At 39.8% G+C, this 21516-nt stretch overlaps 1 protein-coding gene across 1 annotated transcript in view; it reads left to right on the forward strand.

The window, feature by feature from the left end:
• The window catches only part of daam2 (dishevelled associated activator of morphogenesis 2), a 168774-nt gene that overhangs the window by 78229 nt on the left and 69029 nt on the right, over positions 1 to 21516 (forward strand). The window contains exons 3-4 of the mRNA XM_042774552.1: positions 12121 to 12199; positions 20000 to 20008. Coding sequence (XP_042630486.1) covers positions 12121 to 12199; positions 20000 to 20008 — 88 coding nt within the window. The remainder of the gene's footprint in view (positions 1 to 12120; positions 12200 to 19999; positions 20009 to 21516) is intronic.

Genomic DNA, 21516 nt, shown 5'->3' on the forward strand with positions numbered 1-21516 from the left:
ACTCTTCTGAAAAGGGAGTCGGGAGTACCAGCTCATTTTCATTTAAAGGGGACAAACACAAAAACAGCGCGTTTTGGCTCATACCCTAAAAGTGGCAATTTCAAAAAGCTATAAAAATTATATATATAGGTATTTTGAGATAAAACTTCACATACACACACTGAGGACATCAGAGAACAATTTAAAATATTGTATCAATGCATTCTATGGCACCTTTAAGTCTCTGTGTGTGTGTGTCCTCATATTCTCCATCATGGATGTGTTCTGGTGTCAGCCAAACATTTCCCGTTGGCCGAGACCCCTGACACCATAGAAGCCGTAAAGGCCTTGAAGTGCTTGAACCCCGGTAATCACTGCTTGCAGCTATATTTTGTAAATCTTGTTATTAAGCATCTCTCTGGTATTGAGACTCTCTTCCTTTTTTTCAGTTACAGCTGACCCCTAACAGTACCTTTGAAATAACAAACAATTTGGCATATAATGCGGTCAAGACCTGCCTGGAACTAGGCATGGGCCAGTATGAGATTTTGACGGTATGATAACCTTAAGCAAAAATATCACAGTTTCACGGTATCATAGTATTGTTGTTACAGCTCTGAAATGTGTTATTTTTAAATGACTGGGTAAAAAAAAAAAAAAAAAAAAAAAATTTCCCACTGGACAATATATTTTGTTTTTGAGCAATATACAAAATATTAGAAACAGTAGAATTAGTTTCTATTTTCTTTGATTTGTTTCCTAAAAATTAAAATAAAGACTGACATCTTTATTTAACCTAAATCTGTAATTACAGTTATTTAATTTTAGTTATATAATTCATATAGATTAGATTAGATTAGATTAGATTAGATCCAGTTTTATTAACCAGAAGTGCAATAAGCAGTAAGTACAGAATATACAGTGTCTACAATATGTTACAAATGTACAATAAATATAAAGATAAGGCAGTATTATGGACATAATTTACAGATTTTTAAATACTATCAGCATGATATACAGATAGGTGTACTATGAACATACTATACAGATGGATTATGTAAAAGTGTATGTACACTATAGGCAGAAACTATGAACATATGAACATCATTTACACTAGTGCAATGGAAAGTGCATAGAAAATATGTCAGTGTGCATTACTCAGTATTCTGGATGAACACACCAATAGAAGTTCACCAGAATGGCTGAAGACAGCTCGTTCTTCTTCAGTGTCCTGAGGAAGAAGAGGCGCTGGTGAGCCTTCTTGACCAGGCTGGAGGTGATTGTAGTCCAGGACAGGTCCTCCGAGATGGTGGTTCCCAGGAACTTGAAGCTGGAGACACGTTCAACAACCATCCTGTTAATGTGGATGGGGTTGTGCGTGCTTTCTTTCTTCTTCCTGAAGTCCACAATGAGCTCCTTTGTCTTGCTGGTGTTAAGGAGCAGGTTATTGTCAGTGCACCATGTGGCCAGGTGCTGTACCTCCTCCCTGTAGGCAGTCTCATTGCTGTCTCTGATGAGGCCAATCACCGTGGTGTCATCTGCAAACTTAATGATGGAGATTGATCCATGCACAGGCTTGCAGTCGTGGGTGTAGAGGGAGTAGAGGAAAGGGCTTAGCACACAGCCCTGTGGTACCTGTTGAGTGTGATGGTGGTGGAGCAGGTGTGGCCTGACCTAACATGCTGAGGTCTGTTGGTCAGAAAGTCCATAATCTAGTTGCAGAGGGAGGTGTTAATGTCCAGGTCTCCAAGTTTTGTGGTCAACTTGGAGGGAATGACGGTGTTAAATGCTGAGCTGAAGTCAACAAACAACATCCATACATATGTGTTGTTATTGTCCAAATGTGTGAGTGCAGAGTGCAGCACTGTGCATGCTGCATCCACTGTGCTCCTATTTTTACGGTAGGCAAATTGATGTGGGTCCAGTGTGGGTGGGAGGCAGTCCTTGAGGTGTGCTAGAACCAGTCGCTCAAAGCACTTCATAATGATGGGTGTGAGTGCTACGGGGCGGTAGTCATTTAAACACATCGGGGAGGAGTGTTTCGGTATTGGCACAATGGATGTGGACTTAAAACATGTTGGCACAGTTGCTTGGGTGGGACAGGTTGAAAATGTCTGTGAATACCCCTGCAAGCTGCTCAGCACATGCCCTAAGCACACAAACAGGAATGCCGTCCAGGCCAGCAGCCTTGCATGCGTTGATCCGGCTCAATGCAGTGTGGACATCTGTGGAGGTGAGTTTGAGGGGTTGGTGGTTTGCTGAGTGTGTGATTTTGGTGGCCGTCTTCTTGCTGTCGCTGTTAAAGCGAGCATAAAAGTCATTTAGCTCGTTAAGGAAGGAGACGTCTGTGACCGTTGGAGTGGAGTTGCTTGACTTGTAGTCGGGGGTCAGAGTTGGAAAAGTGTTCCTCTACCTTCAGCTTGTAGCAGATCTTGGCCTTTTTGATGCCCCTTTTCAGGTTAGCCCTGGATTTGCTGTAGGCCTGAGCGTCATCTGACCTGAAGGCAGTGTTTTGTTGGCTTTCAGCAGAAGTCGCACCTCCTTGTTCATCCATGGCTTCTGATTAGGGTATGTTGTGATCTATTTTCTGTTGTAACACTTTCAATGGTGGTGTTGATGTAATCCAGTACAGAGGAGGTATAGATATCAATGTCCATGTGAGAGCCATAGAGCAGCCTGAACCGCAAACATACTCGAGTCCGTGTATTGAAATCTGTCCTGAAGTAAAGAGTCTGCTCCAGTTGGCCACACTTTGATGGTCCTCACTGATGGCTTCACACGGTTGATGAGGGGTGAATACTTAGGGGTGAGAAACAAAGAAAGGTGATCAGACTGTCCGAGATGTGGGGGGTCGTGATATAGGCTCCATCAATGTTTGTGTAAACATGATTCAAAGTTTTGTCTCCTCTGGTGTGGCAGGAAACATGCTGATTGAATTTGGGGATCACTGTCTTTAATTTGCAGTGATTAAAATCACCCGCGACAATAAAAGCAGCCTCCGGGTGAGCAGTCTGTTGTTTACTAATGGCCGCATGCAGTTTGTTCAAAGCAAGCTTCGCATTAGCATCCGGTGGAATATAGACTGTTGTTATATTGGTGGAAGTGAACTCCCGCGGCAGATAAAAAGGTCTACATTTAACCATGAGAAACTCTAGGTTAGCTGAGCAGTATCTCCCAACAATGACAGTGTTCGTATGTGTGTAGCGTCCGGCTAGCTCAGTAGCATTATTGGGTACGTCGCTGTGTAGCCATGTTTCTGTGAAAACCATGACATTGCAATCCAAAAGTCTCTTACTGTGGGTGATGCGAAGTCGTAACTCATCCATTTTGTTCACTAGTGACCGCACATTAAATATCTTACTGTGGGTGATACAAAGTCATAACTCGTCCATTTTGTTCACCAGTGACCGCACATTACATATCATTTATATAATTTCATATAATTTAGTTATATAATAATAATCATAAACATAATTTGATTTAATAATAACCCAATTTGAAGCAAAAACAGAATGTTCTTACGAACTTTGTGAAATTATACTACATGCCTGAACGAAACAAACAGCAGAAGCTGTTTACAGCGCTGAAACACTGCTTTAATATGAACTATACAGTGAAGGGAGGCCAAGTATGGTAAGCCATACTCAGAATTTGTGCTCTGCATTTAACCCATCCAAAGTGCACACACACAGCAGTGAACACACACACACACCATGAGCACACACCCGGAGCAGTGGGCAGCCATTTATGCTGCAGGGTCCGGGGAGCAGTTGGGGGTTCGGTGCCTTGCTCAAGGGCACCTCAGTCATGGTGTTGCCGGCCTGAGACTCGAACCCACAACCTTAGTGTTAGGAGTCAATCTCTGTAACCACTAGGCCACAACTTCCCCACAGATACACAGACGAGATGAAAAGAAAATACCAAGTAAACTTTTCAGAAGACAGTCAGCTCCCCTCAGAAACACATTCATATAAACCCCCAAATCAATATTGAGGATTTTCTTTCAATAGTTCGTGCATCATGAACAGTGAGTGATCTGCCTGCTACAGTATTTTTCTCTGTGCATCCATCTTCAGCGTCTCTGGCCTGTGTTAATGGGCGTCAACAGACTTTATATTTTCACATAAATTACATTTTGGAAATTGATTGCATTGCAACGCAGTTTGTGCAAGTCCAGAACAGAGAGTTGCAATAAGGCAAAAAACAGCTGGTTGCCGATCGCGTAAAGGCCGAAGTATACTTTGGCCGTCCGTGCACCATCGTCATTACGTTATTTTCGTCATCAAGAGGGCTCGAAGACAGCCGTGCACCCCGTGGTACTGTGCATGAGTCGAACTCAATCGTCCACAATCATCTGCGGTTGAGTATACTTTTGAAAGCTGTGTGCGATACGGAATGGAACGCTGAATGTGTAGTGTTCCCGGGCCTTAAGTTCCGGGGGCAGCTCCTTAAGTTTGGCCATCCTACACACGTGACTGACCGCTCGCTCACACCAATGGAGGGAGGAGGGGTCAGTGTTACTCTCTACACTGCTCTCAGCCTGAGGAATTCCTACTCTTTCAGTCTTTGAGGAGACATGGAAAACAGTGCATACCATAGGAATAGTATAATGGAAAATATTTGTGGTTTTGAAACCGTGAAATTTTCAAATCGCGGTATACCTTGAAACCGGTAAACAGCCCATGCCTACCTGGAACTACATTAGCTGTGCATTTCCCTGAAAATAATTGGACACATTAGAATGTTTGTCATCCATTCAGATTCAAGCGTTCAACAGCCCCATAGTATAAAATTTTATATTTAAGATTAAACACAAGGTTGGAATCAAACTGAAACTGAATCTTAACAAAATTAGATTAACTCTAAAGAAGCAACAAGTAAAAGACCCACATACATTATACCTTCTCCCCCACACTGATGAATTCTGACGTTGTGGTAATGGGTGGTCCTTACAAATCTGTTGACAACAGGATAAACAGAAAATTAAAAGAGTGTTTGCTTTGATGTGTCCTGTTTAAACAGCTTGTTTGTGTCTCTGTATAATTCAGAAGGATCTCAGTGCCTGGAACAAGTGGACTGTTTGTAATGGTGTCCTGGATCACGTCGCAGGATTATATGTTTGTTTGGAGCATTTGACTGCAGATTGTTTTGTAAACAAGACACAGTATAGTAGAGAGTTTGAAAAGAAACTTTTGTTGAAAGATGAAGCAGCCAACAGTATTGAATTTGACAACAGCTGTCACGGTGTCTGTTCTGTGTCTCCCTGGGTGGTGTCTGCGGCACTGTTCCCTGGCTTATTGTCACCTTGTTCCAAACCAGAAGTACCCCTGGTTGTTTTCTGTCATGGTTACGGAAGTCAATTTAATAATGTTACCTTCGTTGTCTGTAAAAAACAACTGACAGCGATACTATAACCCCAGCAATAACAGTAAAAACACAACAGAAACAAATACAATCTTCATTCCACTTACAATAGCGAAGGGGCTTTCGATACTATTTCCTTTGCAATGCCAGTCATAACAGTACAGACACACCTTAAAGGATTCCCCTCTTCATTTCAGAGAGAGTCAGAATGAGGGTTGAATATAATCTTTTTTTATATATGTTAGTTGTTTATGGGGGGAAAATAACATCATTATAAAAATAACATCAATAAAAATTAAAAAAAAATAACAAAAAAAAAAAAAAAAAATGGTAAAAAAAAAATAAAAAAAATTAATCCATGTCATAATCCCTTTAAGAGAAAATTTAGTTGCAAGAATAATTATTTTTTTCATTTTATGTCTGTATCTTTTTTTTCTGTCTGGCTAAATTGTCTTTTCCTACCCTGTAATTCAGCTAAAAAACAGATTGAGGAAAGGAAAAAAAAAATGAAGCTCATCATTTGGAGTCAAAGCATGCCCAACATATGTGAGCAGTTAGGTAAATCACAGCAGCCTCAAGCTTGAAAGACAAAGAAAAGACTCATAGATTATTTATGCTAAATATAAATAATGATTGTAACTGGAGAAAAAAAAGCAGACTGCTGCCATGCACCATTCTTTCACTCTGGATTATTCCTATACATTTAATCAAACAAACAGCCTTGTGGTACTGCTGTGCTAAACATTCAAATGTCTTGTCTGCACAATGTGGAGAAAAACATATCCATCTGTTGCAAAGACCAAACAAATATCCAAGTGTTATCCATGTATGACAAATATGTCAAAGCATGCACTATTTGCAGTAATATAATAAATATTCTCTCACAGGAAGCTTAAAGAAACCTGACAGAACTGGGTCACAGTTGACAGGAGTAAGAGTTTTAACAGGTTTTTTTTTTTTTTTTTTTTTTTTTTTTTTTGGAATATGACAAACATGACTACAGAGGCAACCTTCTCCACTCTGTGGTGAAGTTGTGCACAGAAGTGTATGTAATTTGGTTTATATTCATTCACTTTATAAATCTGTGGGGTTGCAGAGTGTTTGTAATATAAATATGGCAAATAGTGCATGTTATGGAATCAAATCACTTTTAAAAGTAATAAGTAAAGTTACTTTTTGAATATACATAATAATTTCAGGTGTTATTTCGGTCACACTTTCTATTAAGGTGCAAATCTCGCTTTTAGCAAACCATTAACTCTGGCTTTTGCCTCAAACTCCTAATCTGCTGCTTATTAAAATTAATGGTGTTTGGTAGGATTAGGGATATAGAATATGGTCATGCAAAATATGTGCTTTTTAAGTACTAATAAACAGCCAGTATGTTAATAATAGTCATGCTAATTATCAATTAGTTAATTGTGAGATTGGTCCCCATTCTTAAGTGTTACCGTTATTTCTATTGATTTAATTTAATTATTGACAAAAGAACAACTCTCCCACACCACAACACAGTAATGTAGGCTTGTACGTGTGATGTGACTACAAGCCTTACTTTCCACAAAAAAATCTACTTTTCAAAGTCGCTTTCCCAACACAGCTACCTTCCTTTCCATAATTTCAGTGCATTAAGATGCATTTACTAGTCATTTACAAATTCATGTAACAAGCAGCTAAATAGTAAACACATCTCTTTTGTACTGCAGTTCTCTTCACTACATTTTTGATAATAGCTCTCTAGTGTGAGAAACAGAGAGCCATTTGCTGCATAATTAGGACAGAAAAGAAACAAATCTTCCAACTGTTAACAACTTTGGTCAATTCAAACAATCATTGTCTCATTCTGCACTCTTCCCTATAAAGTACATGTGTAAACCAGTGGTTCCCAACCTTATTTATTTTTTTCCAGGAGACCCCTATTTTAACATTCAGAATCCTTAATGACCCCCTGCCCCCAGTTTTTAATAAATGCAACAACAGCAGAAACATTAAAATAATAACAGTAGCAATGATGGTCAGATTTTAAATGAACAAAAAAATTGGTTGGGTGACTTAAAACCAATAAATGTTCCTAGTAACACATACTACATATTAAAATAACCTTTTGTTATATATTTGTTATTATTTTATAAGATTTTGATTGGCCAAGCAGCATTCCAAGAGTGCTGATATTTAGTCTACTAGCATTGGAATTATTTTTTATTTTAGCATTGTTCCGCTTGTGTTTGTGCCATTTCAAACCGGCTGTCAGTCTGTGAAGTAGTTGTTTGGATTTTTGAGGGTATTTTTCATTTTTCAACAGTGTAACGATAAAAACTCAATAATCATAGGAAGAAGGAGGCGGGAACCGGCGAACATTCAACTCAAACTTTAATAACCAAATAAACACAAAACAGTCCCTCACGGTCGACTGCCGCGCACAAACAAAAACCAAACCCAAAATAAAGCCCAGGCCTGGTCCTCTCTCGTCCTTCACTGTCGTCGTTCCTCTTTTGTATCCTCCCGATCTCCTCCGGAGAGGCTCAGGAGGAGGACGGACACCTGGGAGGGGGTTGGCAGACAGAGACCAGGGAGGCGACGAAGGAGGGAGGAGCCAGGAGGTGCCTGAAGCAGAAGGAGCAAAGCAGGACCCAGGCCACAGCCATGATGACGACCCACGGTGGAGCCGATGGAGGGAGGAGCCATGGAGGAAGAATGGCCACCGACTCCAGGGGGCGACCAACGGTGGCAGAGCAGGTGGCGGAAGACCCCGAGACGGAGAGCCAATGAGCCAGGGGGATGCGGGAGGATCTGGGGGCCAGGGTGGAGTCGAGGGCTCTGGCGATTGAGGTGGAGATCCGGAGATCCATGGCGGAGTCGGAGTGACTGAGGACCAAGGAGGAAGGAGCCTAGTGGAGCCGGTGGGAAGGAACGACAAGGTGCAGCCAGATGAGTGGAGTCCAGAGGCGATGGTGGGTCGATGCCCGACCGAGGCAGAGCCCTACTCAAGGGAGCTAGGAGCTGAGGTGGAGCCGCTGGGTCTATGGGCCGGAGCGGAGTGGAGTCCAGAGGCGATGGCGGGTCAATGCCCGACCAAGGCAGAGCCCTAGTCGAGGGAGCTAGGAGCCGAGGTGGAGTCTGGGCCTCGGAGGCTGGAGGCAGAGGTGAGGGATACTCCAGCCATGGCGACACTGGAGGATTGCAGACCTGCGGATCCCGCACCATATAGATGGTCGGCTGAGGGCGAGCAGTGGGGCTGCCAGACGACAGCGGTGAAGGAGGCAGGAGCGGGTGGGTGGGTTTTCATGAGCCTGCGGGCTCTCAGGGCAGCCCTCATGGATCAGAGACCACTCTTGGCTGGACTGGGAAATGGGAGCCCCCTCAGGGCTGGAAGGAACCAGCGGGGACCAAGGAGAGAGGAGAGAGGAGAGAGGGCAAGTCGACTTCCAGCTCTGTTTCCCAATCTATTAAGTCCCCATCGAAGTCCAGCAGTCCCAGATGTACGATCAGCTCACCCCTCAGCCACGGTGCAGTGGGCAGAGCTCCACTCCGCGCTCTCACTGTCCACGGCTTTCTCCCTCGTGATAGGTGTTGCAGCCGGCTCACACACCTGGTCTGACGGGTTAGGCTCTACTTTCGGGGCGATCCTCGGCTCAGTTGCTTGGCATTCCACTGGTTCATAGATTGCAGTGGGAATTGGCTCTCCGTCATCAGTGGGTTTTGGCTTTAACGCCGCACAGCGGGGAGATGGTGGGCTGAGCTCTGGGTCTGGAGTGGATCCACTCCACAAACGTGGTAAAATACACTCAAGGACCATCTTCGGATGACAGTGCTCTATACGCAGTGTTTAAACTTGCATCGTAGAAGGAACAGTGTGTGTTGTCCGTGTAGCTGGTGGTGTTAGCTAGCAGCTGGAACAGTCTAATATGGTCCTCAAGCGATCGCTTTCCCTGCTCCAGCAGAAGGAGGAGGAAGGAGGGGATCGACGGGATCCACAAGGGTACACAATGGGAAAAAAAAGGCTCCAATCCTGACACATGCATTGGTTGATTCTTCTTTATTCTTGTTGAGAAAAAAAGTTGTATAATATCACATTTACAGTGATGCTGATATTCTAATTATAAGCACAACAACCTTACCCATGGCCATATGCCAATGGGCTGTTCACGATACATATCGTTTTTACATTACAGTTACGAATAATCAGAGGTGACTCTGTGACTGAGAGTTATGTCCATATGGTAAGAATTTATAGTTCTAGGATAAAACAAATCATGCAGTAAGGTAATTGCTGCATTTAAACAGAAACAATGAACATGCTATGATAAGTGCTTTAATTAATATTGTAATATTGCTTAGTTAAGTCTCACATACACAGCCTTTGCAGATGCCTGATGCTTGACAGTGAAACGAGTTTAGAATACAGAATAGTGTGGCATTATAATGAAATGGCCTGTTCCCTCCTTTTGGCTCCCTAACCTTCCTGGAGTGAAAGGTCAGATATTTGTTTCTTTCTCATTTCTGTGGCTGAGAGCACTGGATGTGGTGATATCGGCCAATGAGCTTCCTGGCCACTGTCCTCAGTCAATCTTGCCATTTACACCCTGTGACTCAGCTGATTAAATCTGGATGAGACGGGAGTGGGCCAGTAGAGGAAATGTTTGACAAATTAGTTTAGGTTTGTGCTGTCATTTTGAAAGATTGTTCCTGTCAGTTTATGAACAGCGTTTTTTTTTTTTGTTTGTTTGTTTTTTTTGAGTGGAGGTGAGATCCATCACTAAATGAGTATTAATTTAAAAGCAAATATTACTGCATGTTGCTGAGGGCGTTTCAGTTGGTATCACACATTTTTAGAACCCTTATAGAAATAGTGCAGCCAAAAATGCAAATTCCATCATCACTAACCTATGTGTTGTCCAAACCCCATATCACGGATTTTTTTTTTTCATGAAACACAAAAGGAGATATTTTTACATTTACAGATTATACTCTCCTTCATAATGTGGACTGAGAGTGTAGACCTCCCACAAGGACAAAAATTGCTAGGAAAGAAGTCCATAGAAAGTCACTGTATTGCTAGTCTTTCTCCCTTTATCGTAGCTCTCAGAAGCCATCAAAATTAAATACAAATATGGTTTTGTTGTCAAAAATGAGACACACAAGAACAAGTTGCACTTAAAATTGCTTTTATGGTACATTTTACTGTACTTGTGCATATTTATGTAAATCATTCCTCTCAGTTGTTCATTCTTCATTTTATCAATGCATGAGCCTTTCTGCTTGGTCACTACTGGCTAAAACAGTTTCCTCTCAGTCCCCTGTGGGCCACATATGACTTCCTTTCATTTTGACCATCTTTAAATCGTCCCTTGCCTATGTCTTCTTTACTGCACCTCCCTCCCTTTAGCTCTGCCTTTTTGTTTTGTTTCCATTTTACTCTATAATTTACACACTCCGTATAGCTCTATTTTCTTTCTGCCTTCTGTAAAAGGTAACAGCTTTGATATATTTAATTCTTTCCATTCACAAAAAAAAAAAAAAAAAAAAAAAAATGTTGGCTCCATCATTTTAAATAGACACTGTCAGAGTAAGTTACTTTTCAAAACCTGGCCTCCGCGTCAGTCATGTATCCTGGCTGTATATCTTTGATGAATAGCTTATCTTGATCAAAGCTCTATTTTGGCAGTAAATAAAAATGGAAAAAATGAAAACTTTAAGGGTTTTTTAGGGGTTATAAGTTATCTTCAACCAGGGTTAAATGTGAAATTAATTATTTTCAGTTAGGGAATTTTAACATTATGTTCTCCTTCTACTATTGACACATTTTAGCACAAATGGCTCTATAGCAGGGATGGGCAAACTTTTTGGCTCAAGGGCCACACTGGGTTTTAAAATTTGACAGAGGGCCGGCCCAGTAGCAGATTATATTAGTTAAGTTATATCAACTAATATAAATTACATATGAAACTCAATACATAAAAAAGTAAAGATTACCTAGCTACCTTATTTAGTTTCAGTGAGAACAGTGTTGTTGATCACCCTTTTTTGCGAAGTTTGGTGTCAGTTTAGTTGTGGCAATTCTCAGGACCGATCTCAGGTGTTCATCAGTTAACTGGGATCTGTGGCTTGCTTTATTGTTGTTCATCATGCTGAACGTCTTGGTTTCGTTTAGTGAAGCATAAAACTTATCCACTTTCAGGGAGTCATACTTCTCCTTGAGGGCTGAAACATTGCTAGCATAGTTAGCGTGCTTGGTGGAAAAGTGGAGGCTGATAATGTATTCTTTGAAAACTGCAGTTGTTTCTTGGCAAATAAGACATACAGCCTTTGATCGGATTTCGGTGAAAAAATATTTAGCTGTCCGCTCCTTATTAAAAACTCGGCACTCACTGTCCACTTTTCTTTTCTTTGGTCCACTCATTGTTAAAGAAGGGCTCAATACAACGGAAAACTTAAATATATATCTGTGTGTACAGATGATATACCAAAGGTCGGTGGTGTAATGTATGGAGTGTGCCATCAATTTTTTTAAATACTCCACAGGCCGGATTAAACAGCCTTTCTGCATTCATCAAAAAACTTCATTCTCTATAATTCATGAGCTGTTTTCCTCCTGGGGGCCAAAAAAAAGGTTCAGTAAAACATCAAAAATGATTGGTATTATAAGTATTACTGGTATTAATACCAGGCACAAACCCTACACACTTTAATGGGGCTGGCATCATCACTTTTCACCTTGCTTTTATGCATATATGAGGTTAAGTGTGGCTCAGATGTCATGTCCTCTCCTTTTCTCAGGATGAACTGGATCTCACAGACAAGAACAGGGAAGCCATGTTTGCTTTGCCTGTTGAGAAGAAATGGCAGATCTACTGCATAAATAAATATATATATCATTCATAATATATATATATATATATATATATATATATATATATATATATATATATATATATATATATATATATATATATATATATTAGTAACTGGCTATAGAATGTTTTTGCATTCTTTGCAAGGAAGAGCTGTATTTTTTCACAGATTCAGAATTGTAAACATTTCACTGAGACAAAGCCTTTGAAATGGATGTTGGAAAACTAGAACTTCTTTGAAACCTCTGGCCAAAGCATCTACCACACTTATCACACACACAGCCCCTCCCTTCCTCCTCTGGACACCATCCTTTTGGATCCTATGTCTGTGGTCAGCCACTTTCAGGATATTACTCCCTTTCTCCCTGATTACAGAGAGAGAGAAGACATTAGCTGCTTTCAGAAGCCTCAGTGGAATACAGATTTAAACAAATGGGTTTTAGCCATTTCCAGGTTAGGTTTTTATGGAAGTGGTATTGTTTTGAAAGGGCCTGCAAAGTGAACAACAGCCACTTCAGTTCCGGTCTGGAAATGTTGGCTTTGTTTCCATTATAACTATAAAGCCTTGTATAAAGTTTGGATCCATGATATGTGCATGCTTGCTGCTGGAGCACTGGAGACTTATAGGAATTATATAAGGGAATTATAGGTAAATTGGTGTGCAGCTAAAGATATGTACGTAGGTACTAAAACAGACCCTGGAACGAAGTTGTCAGCAGATAATATTCTCTCAGTGCTCAAAAAATATTTCCTCTCAGAGCAGAAAGTTTAAAAAGAGAGGGAAAAAATGCTCAAATCAAATTCAGGAAATGGGAATGGTCTTGGAAAACAAGTTGTGAGACCAAATTGCCATAGAAGCCCACTACATGGCCTGCTTAAAATGCACAGCAATGTAAACAGAACAAGCAAGGCTGTGTGTTTAAGAAAGCAATCAAAAGAGAGACCTGAATGATTTAAGAGGGGAGAGAGAAGTTGAACATATTTTTTTTTTTCTGAGGCTCCCTGTAAGAAAAAAAAACTATGAAGTAAATATCTGTGTAGCCTTTCGAAATCACTCGTTCCAAGGTGTCCAGTTCTGCTGTTTGTCAATAGTCCTGTATATTCACCATTTGTGCAGATGGCTAAAGTGCCCTTTAGATTCTTTATTGCAACAGACAGTAAGCCGACTGCTTTCAGTGAGAGAGTCTACCCTAAGTAGAGTCATTTCTGAATCAGAGTGCCTTTGTCTTGCACGCGCTCTGATCCACCCTATGAAATATTGTTTGTAACCTGAAGGTTCAGTCTCAAGCCTCTGTAGATATTCGAAAACCAAGTCTCTATGTTTATTAACTCCTCCTGCACTAGAATCAGGTAAGCATCCTGATAACACCCACACACCTCGGAGCTATAATGAGGCCAGAGAGGCATCCGAACATTGTGTGAACATATGAGGCACCAAGGTTAGGCTGATAGAAAGAACCTTGAACTGGTATGTTTTGCCAAAAGCAAACCTGAGGAACTTCCTGTCTTTCTAGATGATCTGAAAATGGAACATGCATCTTTCAGGTCAATAGTTATGAAACAATCTACTGTTCAAATCTTAGACAAAATGTGTTTTAGTGATAATATTCTGAAACTGAATGTCCTGAATGTGAAGTTCAGCAGAGGCCAGTCCAGGATTCGCTTGAAGTCACTCTCGTCAAGTGACCATCCTAACAGATGGGGGAAAATAATTTTTCTGTGCCTCTGAGAGAGAAGCAGAGACTGTCTGGTGACTTTCCATAGCTTCAAGCTCAACATAGGATCCCTAAAACTCTAGCTCATGCGGCTCCTTGACAACCACACAAGTAGAGTGACATTTCAAAAAGACATTCATTTACAACAATTACCATGCATTTCCTCGCTTGTCAGTACAAACACTTCCAGGATAAAAACTTCGGAAAAGACATTGTGTTCCACCCTGAGGAGAATAATAATTTTATTCAGTGTGGGTCACTGAAACATGATGAATCCAATCATTCAAAAAACAGTAAACTGTTCAATAAACAGATGCTATGGCCATTGGAATTGTATCATCATGAAGTTATGATTTTCAGATTGATCAGCCACAATAAGTTTAGTTGCATTAGACTATTATACTGTATATTATTAGCTAAATCCACCCCTACCATTAACCAATTCTTAACCAAATAGTGTAAAATTGTCACCGTGTGCCAAAGACGAGGACTAGGAGAGATGCAGGTAATGTAAACTTCATTTGTATTAAGTAAACACAAACTCATATCAACAGAGGTATCTCCGTGGAAGCAACTGAGGGGAATGTGGCAGAGAGTGCATGAGAACAGTCTTATCTGAGACACCCAGTTTTCAGTCCACCGTCCTTAGAGCAAATGAAGATCTTGGTGATAGGCAGAGAACAGCTCAATCACAGCTTTTTAGCAGAGCTGAGAGAAGGACATGGAAGGAGTAACCTTGAGACCAGCCGATGAGCCGGAGTGGTGAGTGTGCTCTTATAGTGCGTGATAAAGAGGTGGCTGCGTGATTGATTCTGTGGATGTAGATGGTGTCTCCAGACATCCTGGAACCACGACGACAGTCCGGGTGGAGTCGGTGATAATCATCACTTAACCCTCTGAGGTCTAGGGGGTTTTGGGGGCCTGGAGAAGTTTTGACACAGAAGTTTTGACATGCCCTGGCTTTTTTCAGTGGCTTCTAAGTCTGAAAACACTGTATTCAGTACAAACTGGGCTACAATAATATGTAAATAGCATGTACATGATTTTGTTTTTGAGAAAACAACGTTTATGCATGGTTAGTGAAAAACTAAAAAAAGTCACTGAAATAAGGTCATAAAACACCTAGAGAACATTTGTTCACAAGAATGTCAAACCTGGAGCATATAGCCTAGAATTTTTGCATCAAAATGATGTGGACATCATCTTTTTTACTTACTCACAGAAAACAATAGATTGACTTAAATTTTCTAAGACACTTTTTGTTTGTAAAGGGCATATGCGAGTAGGCGTCAACTATCATGAATATTATTGTGATTCACACCTGAGAAAACAAAGGCCCGCATAATGAGGTGCATAATGAACCTTTCAGTCAGGTGTGTGACTGAGAGGGAAGAGTTACAAGAAAGAATGTGAGGACAAAATAAATGTATATATTTTTATGTTTGTAGTTTATTTAGAATGTATTTAATTATCCCACAAAATAATTTGAGATTCACTTGAAAGTGCAGTAAAACATTTTATTAGGAACAATCAAAGCTGACTTCCAAAGCTGAATTTTTAGCATCATTACTCCAGTCACACGATCCTTCAGAAATTCTTCTAATATTCAGATTGTCTACTCAAAAAAAAAAAAAAAAGTATTGTTATTATTATTATTATTATTATTGAAAAAAGAGCTGAGAATATTCAGGTTTTTTTTTTTTTTTTTGATAAATTGAAAGAACAGCATTGTTTGTAACATTTATCGTATCAATCGTTTTATTTAGTGTGTGCTAAATTTCTAAAAGTTTTAATTATATATATATATATATATATATATATATATATATATATATATATATATATATACACACACACACTGACTCCAAGCTTTTGAGTAAGGCTGGATGCTGAAAATTTAGCTTTGATCACAGGAATAAATTAAATTGTAAAATATATTCAAATAGAAAGCAGTTATTTTAAATAGTAAAAATATTGAACAATATTACTGCTTTTGCAAACTGGTATTGTGTAATGTTAAAATATATAAATGAACATCACATAACTAGCATTTCCAAAGTGTATATTGTTTATGAGCTCTTAAATAAACTAAATGATAAACTTCATTATTAACATTATTTTGATGGTCACCGATAATAGTAGTACAGTAGAACATTTAGATGATGTAAATGAAACTTCATAATGTTTCACTTGATTATACATTTAGTCAGGAATTATAGTTTGGAAAAAGTCTAACTAGTAAAATGTACATGTTATGTGAAACCTAATACAAGTATATAAATAAAAAATAAAAAAAAGACTTACCCATGTTAATGATCTCTGCTGGATAAAGCGCTTCATTCTTTTCTGAGGAAATCCAAAACTCAAATCCTGAGGTAATCCTCAGCGCATCTTCTTGGGGTGAATTATGTCTTATTCCTCTCAGCGCAAAGCAAACAGTAAAATTAAATAAAAAAACTTGATCTGTCTTGCTGCTTTGTTTTCTGTATGGGTGTTTACAAGCTGCGGGCTTCACGTGAAACATTAAAATATCAATACCGCATTCAGCACGTGGGCGTGGTCGCATTAGATATAATGAAGGGAGACGTGAAAGACGGACATCGTGCTGTTTTCATATGGATTACTTTATCACAGAATATTTGTTTTTGGTAGCACTTGCTTATTTTAAAATTAGACATGTCAAGCGTTCTATAGATATATCTGGAGAAGATGCCTCATAACGCATATATGCGGGGATCGACTCCAGAGGGTTAATGAAGGGTCGAGGATGTCATCTTTGTCCACCCAGGATCTCTCTTCGGGACCGTACCCCTTCCAGTCGATGAGGTAATGTAGATGGCCACCTTGTCTCCTGAAATTAAGGATTTCCCATACCCGGTAGATGGTGTCGGTGGTGGCGACCTCAGGTGGAGGAGGAGACACTTCCGGTTCTGTCGAAGGAGGGAGAACAGGATCAGTGACAGGTCTGAGTAAGAATACATGAAATGTTGGTGAAATACAGTACTGTCTGGGTAACTGAAGTTCATAAGTCACTTCATTTATCTGCCTCAAGATGTTGAAGGGACCTATGTAGCAGGGACTGTTTTTTGCAGGGCAGTCGTAGGTGGATGTCTCGAGTGGAGAGCCAAACTCAATCACCTGGCTGGTAGAGAGGAGTATCCCGATGACAGACATCCGCCTGAGCCTTCTGACATCAGACTGCCCATTGAAGATCGACGTAAGCTGAGTCCCATACCCTCTCACTCTCTCGGAACCAATAATTCATGGATGGGACTTCAGACAGTTCTCCTGACCAATGGAATAGGGGTGGTTGGTAGCCGAGTATACACTGAAATGGAGTGAGGCTGGTGGACTCCTGATGAAGTGAGTTTTGTGCATACTCAGCCCAAGGAAGGTATTGGCTCCAACTGTCTTGCTGGTGGTTACATTAGGCCTGAGAGAGCACCCAATCTCCTGAATCTTAGTCTGGCCATTCATCTGAGGGTGATATCCAGAAGACAAACTAACCAACACTCCCAACAGTTGGAAGAATGCGCGCCAGACCCTGGATATGAATTGAGGTCCTCTATCTGACAGTATATCCTCTGGAATGCCAAAGTGTCAGAAGATGTGGTTGAAGAGGGCCTCTGCAGTTTCAAGGGCGGTAGGTAGATCCTTTAATGGAATGAGTTTACAGGCCTTGGAGAATCAATTTACCACAATGAGGATGGTAGTAAAGCCTTTAGAGGCAGGCAAGTCAGTTGCGAAATCAACTCCTAGATGGGACCAGGGTCGATGCAGAATAGGCAGTGGAACCAGTTTGCCTTCAGGTAGACAATGGGGTGTTGAAATAATGAAACAGACTGAGCATCCTTTCACAAATTGGATGATGTCCTGGGCAATGATGGGCCACCAATACCTTCCCTCGAGGAGTGAGAGGGTCCACTGCCTGCCTGGATGACCTGATCCCAGAGATTCATGTACAGAGTCCAGAAGAGAAATCCAGAGGGAGGTTGGTACATATGTTCGACCTTCTGGACCCCCCGGCGGAGCAAGTTCTTCTTCAGTGGCAGCACGGATATCGTCGTCGAGAGACCAGATGATAGGACAAAGAGGTCTGGAGGGAGCACAGGTTCCGGATCCTCAGATACAGGGTCAGGTGAGTGACTTTTTGATAGAGCACCAGCTTTCATATTTTATGGCCTGGATGGTATGTGATGAGAAAGTTCTTCACGCAGTCTCCGGAGAACTGATGGGGAAGCATCTCAAAATACAATTGACATTGCAATATGAATCCGTTACATACAGTCACCGTGTGCCAAAGACGAGGACTAGGAGAGATGCAGGTAATGTAAACTTCACTTGTATTAAGTAAACACAAACTCATATCAACAGAGGTATCTCTGTGGAAGCAACTGAGGGGAATGTGGCAGAGAGTGCATGAGAACAGTCTTATCTGAGACACCCAGTTTTTAGTCCATGTCCTTAGAGCAAACAAAGATCTTGGTGATAGGCAGAGCACAGGTAAGTCACAGTCTTTTAGCAGAGCCGAAGAGAAGGACATCGAAAGAGTAACCTTGAGACCAGCTGATGAGCCAGAGTGGTGAGTGTGCTTTTATACTGCGGGATAATGAGGTGCAGGTGCTCAGTACTCTGGTGATTGAGGGCGTGGCTGCGTGATTGATTCTGTGGCTGTAGATGGCGTCTCCATGACAAAAATTGGAAGATAAAAGTTTATACACATATTATTTACACACAGTTTTTTTTATTAACAAATCACCGTTTTACAAGCACTAATTTCAGATTTAATTTTGATTTTTAAATTTTTTAAAAATCAAGACAAAGCTAAAAAATTGTCAACACAAGCTGATACACAATACAAAAAGCACAGTCATGCATTCATATCATTAAAGAAGCCTTGAACTTGCAGAATCATTTGTTCAACATAATTTATAATGAATTACCATAAGAATATTAATTTACACTTTAGTTACATGTTGACTATAAACATCCTTGACTGGAAGTGAACTTCGAGAGAAGCAGATCTGTATAAATACAACACTTTTATTTATGTATTCATGTATTTATTTATTTGTTAAATTGGATATAGAATATCTGTATATTTTAGCATGGTGAATGAGAGGACAACACAGTGAAATGTTGGATTCTGGAAAGATGTTTGTCTAGACCTAAAAAAAATTAGTCCAATTACTACACTGCCTTTGGGACAGGCAGAAATCTGTTCGCTAATGTGATTTAGCTGGGGGGATTCTGAAAAGGCAAACTGTTATTGAAGGCACAGATTCTTGTTTGTCCCACAAATATAGTTCAGTCTTCAAGTCACATAACATACTGTTGTATGGTGTGCCTCTTGTGCAAACTGTTCGAATTGTGTCAGAGCTCTTGAAGAAATGTTTCAGAGAGCAGTGTGTCAAATACAAAATTAAGACTTCATTAACACACAACCTGCTTAAATTTTTAATTAAATATTAAACCAGTACCAATGTAAGAAATGTAAGTTTCTAGTCAGGTCAGAGTTAGGTGTGTTACAAGTGAGCCAATTATGAGCTCTTTACATATGTAAGTAAGGACTTACTATTTGTACTGAGCCTATTAATGTATTAACAATGTACGTAGAGACTACAATTTATAAAATACGAATTAACTATAGTTTTGATTTATAAGTACTTTATTACTGTACACTATATTACTGTATAACTATAAAGTTTTACCTACTTTTTATAATGGAAAGTAAGCATAATCAATATTTCTCAGCTTGCTCTGGTTTCCCCCACATTTAAAGACATGCAACATACTGTAGGTACATAGACACTAAATTGTCCATAGATGTGAGTGTGAATGTGTGTGTGTGACTGGCCATCTCTCCATGGTGTTTTCATGGTGTTTGATGGCCCAAGATAATGGGATAGGTTCTAGCATCCTCGTGGGCCGACAAGTAATTTGGAAAATGGATGGATGGGATGGATTTCTCAGCTTGTCACAGTGCCTTTCTTGATTGTCTTATTAATGAAGAATACATATTTAGTAATGCACGAAATGTATGGGACAGCCAATGCTGCACAAGGAAAACATTGCAAAAATGAAGACATTGCAAGAAGAAAGAGGTGAAACATTTGCAAATGTTTAACAACCTCCTCTGGTTGTGTTTGTGTTTATATTTTGCTCAAACTCACATAATCTATTCTGCCTAATGGATATATTCTGATTATGCAATCTATAAAAAAAAAAAATCAATAAAAAAAAATCAATATTCTGTAAGTTTTCCCTTTGACCAACCACACATGTAGCTACTGACTGTCTCCTCTATTTGATTCATCATCAAATTTGCTGGCGATTTCAACCAAACATTGAATCAGGATTACATTCAAATTAGCAGTATAAAGGATACACAAGATCAGATTTTTAAAAAACTGGTCATTGTATTACTTGATGTATTTTGCATGCCAGTTTGGCACACAGTAAGCACTTTCGAGAACGATGATTTGCAAACAGCACACCAGTTGTTCGTGTGTAAGGTTGCAGAGTGCACACCCTTCACAAACATGTATGTCTTTCCTGTTTGGATTACTGTCATCACATTCACATTTTGATAGTTGGACCCTCAAGGAAGTCTTTAAGTTTAGCCAAAAGTGCTCCAAATCTCCATAAGTTTTCAAACAAACCACAGAAACTGGAGACGTGGAGAAACATTTCAGCAAATGCACAAACTCAGAGGTCACCCTGGGCATAGTGAGATTTACACTCAGAGAATGGGCTTCTCGAGTAAAGGCAGCCAAACTCCACCTTAGTTCAACATTTTGAGAAGACATGAAAGCAAAATTTGCTCTACAAAATCTGCAACACACTTCTCAAAAGGAGAACCTAATGTACCTTGTATTAATGTGTAGTTTGGAGTCATGAAAAAAAGCAACCTCTTAAGAAATAAACATATCCAGATATAGCCATAGAACCAGAGTCTGCATTTCCACCATCGCTAATACCCACATTTGTTGATATTCTTTTTTGTTAACTCATTGATATGTAATTTCATTAGCTAGCCAATATGAAAATTAAAAGTTACAATGTTGAATAATTTTAAATAACAGTGTCATTGAGTTGCTCTGTCTGTTCCAGTCTATTTTGTAGTATCAGGTTCCCACAAATGTATGATGCAATGCATACAGTAACCATGCAATAAAATGCACCAAAATTTTATACAGTTTTGTACATGCACAAAACCTCAAATACATACAGATAATTTTGTCTGTAATTGTGCACAAAACAAGCTGATTCATTTGCATTATAATATATGCACATAGCTTTTTTACATTTTACAATTTACAGATTTTTATCTGTTTTATGTGATGGTCATTCACAAAAAGGGATTTAAACTATTTGCACACTCACAGTAAAGTCTCAAAGGATCATCAGTCTCTCTGTAAGTTGTAATTAGTTCACATAATAAATACTTGCACACAAACATGTCAAAGAGTAAAGACCATGCCTTCTCATGAATAATATCAAGAGGCAATTGATTTCAAACCCCTCAAAAACATCACATCAAATACTAAGTTAACCACTCATAGTGATATTTGGTAAATTATTAATAAACTTTTGGGTTTGGGTTT

This window comes from Cyprinus carpio, chromosome A17 (assembly GCF_018340385.1).
Source record: "Cyprinus carpio isolate SPL01 chromosome A17, ASM1834038v1, whole genome shotgun sequence".
Classification (NCBI taxonomy): domain Eukaryota; kingdom Metazoa; phylum Chordata; class Actinopteri; order Cypriniformes; family Cyprinidae; genus Cyprinus; species Cyprinus carpio.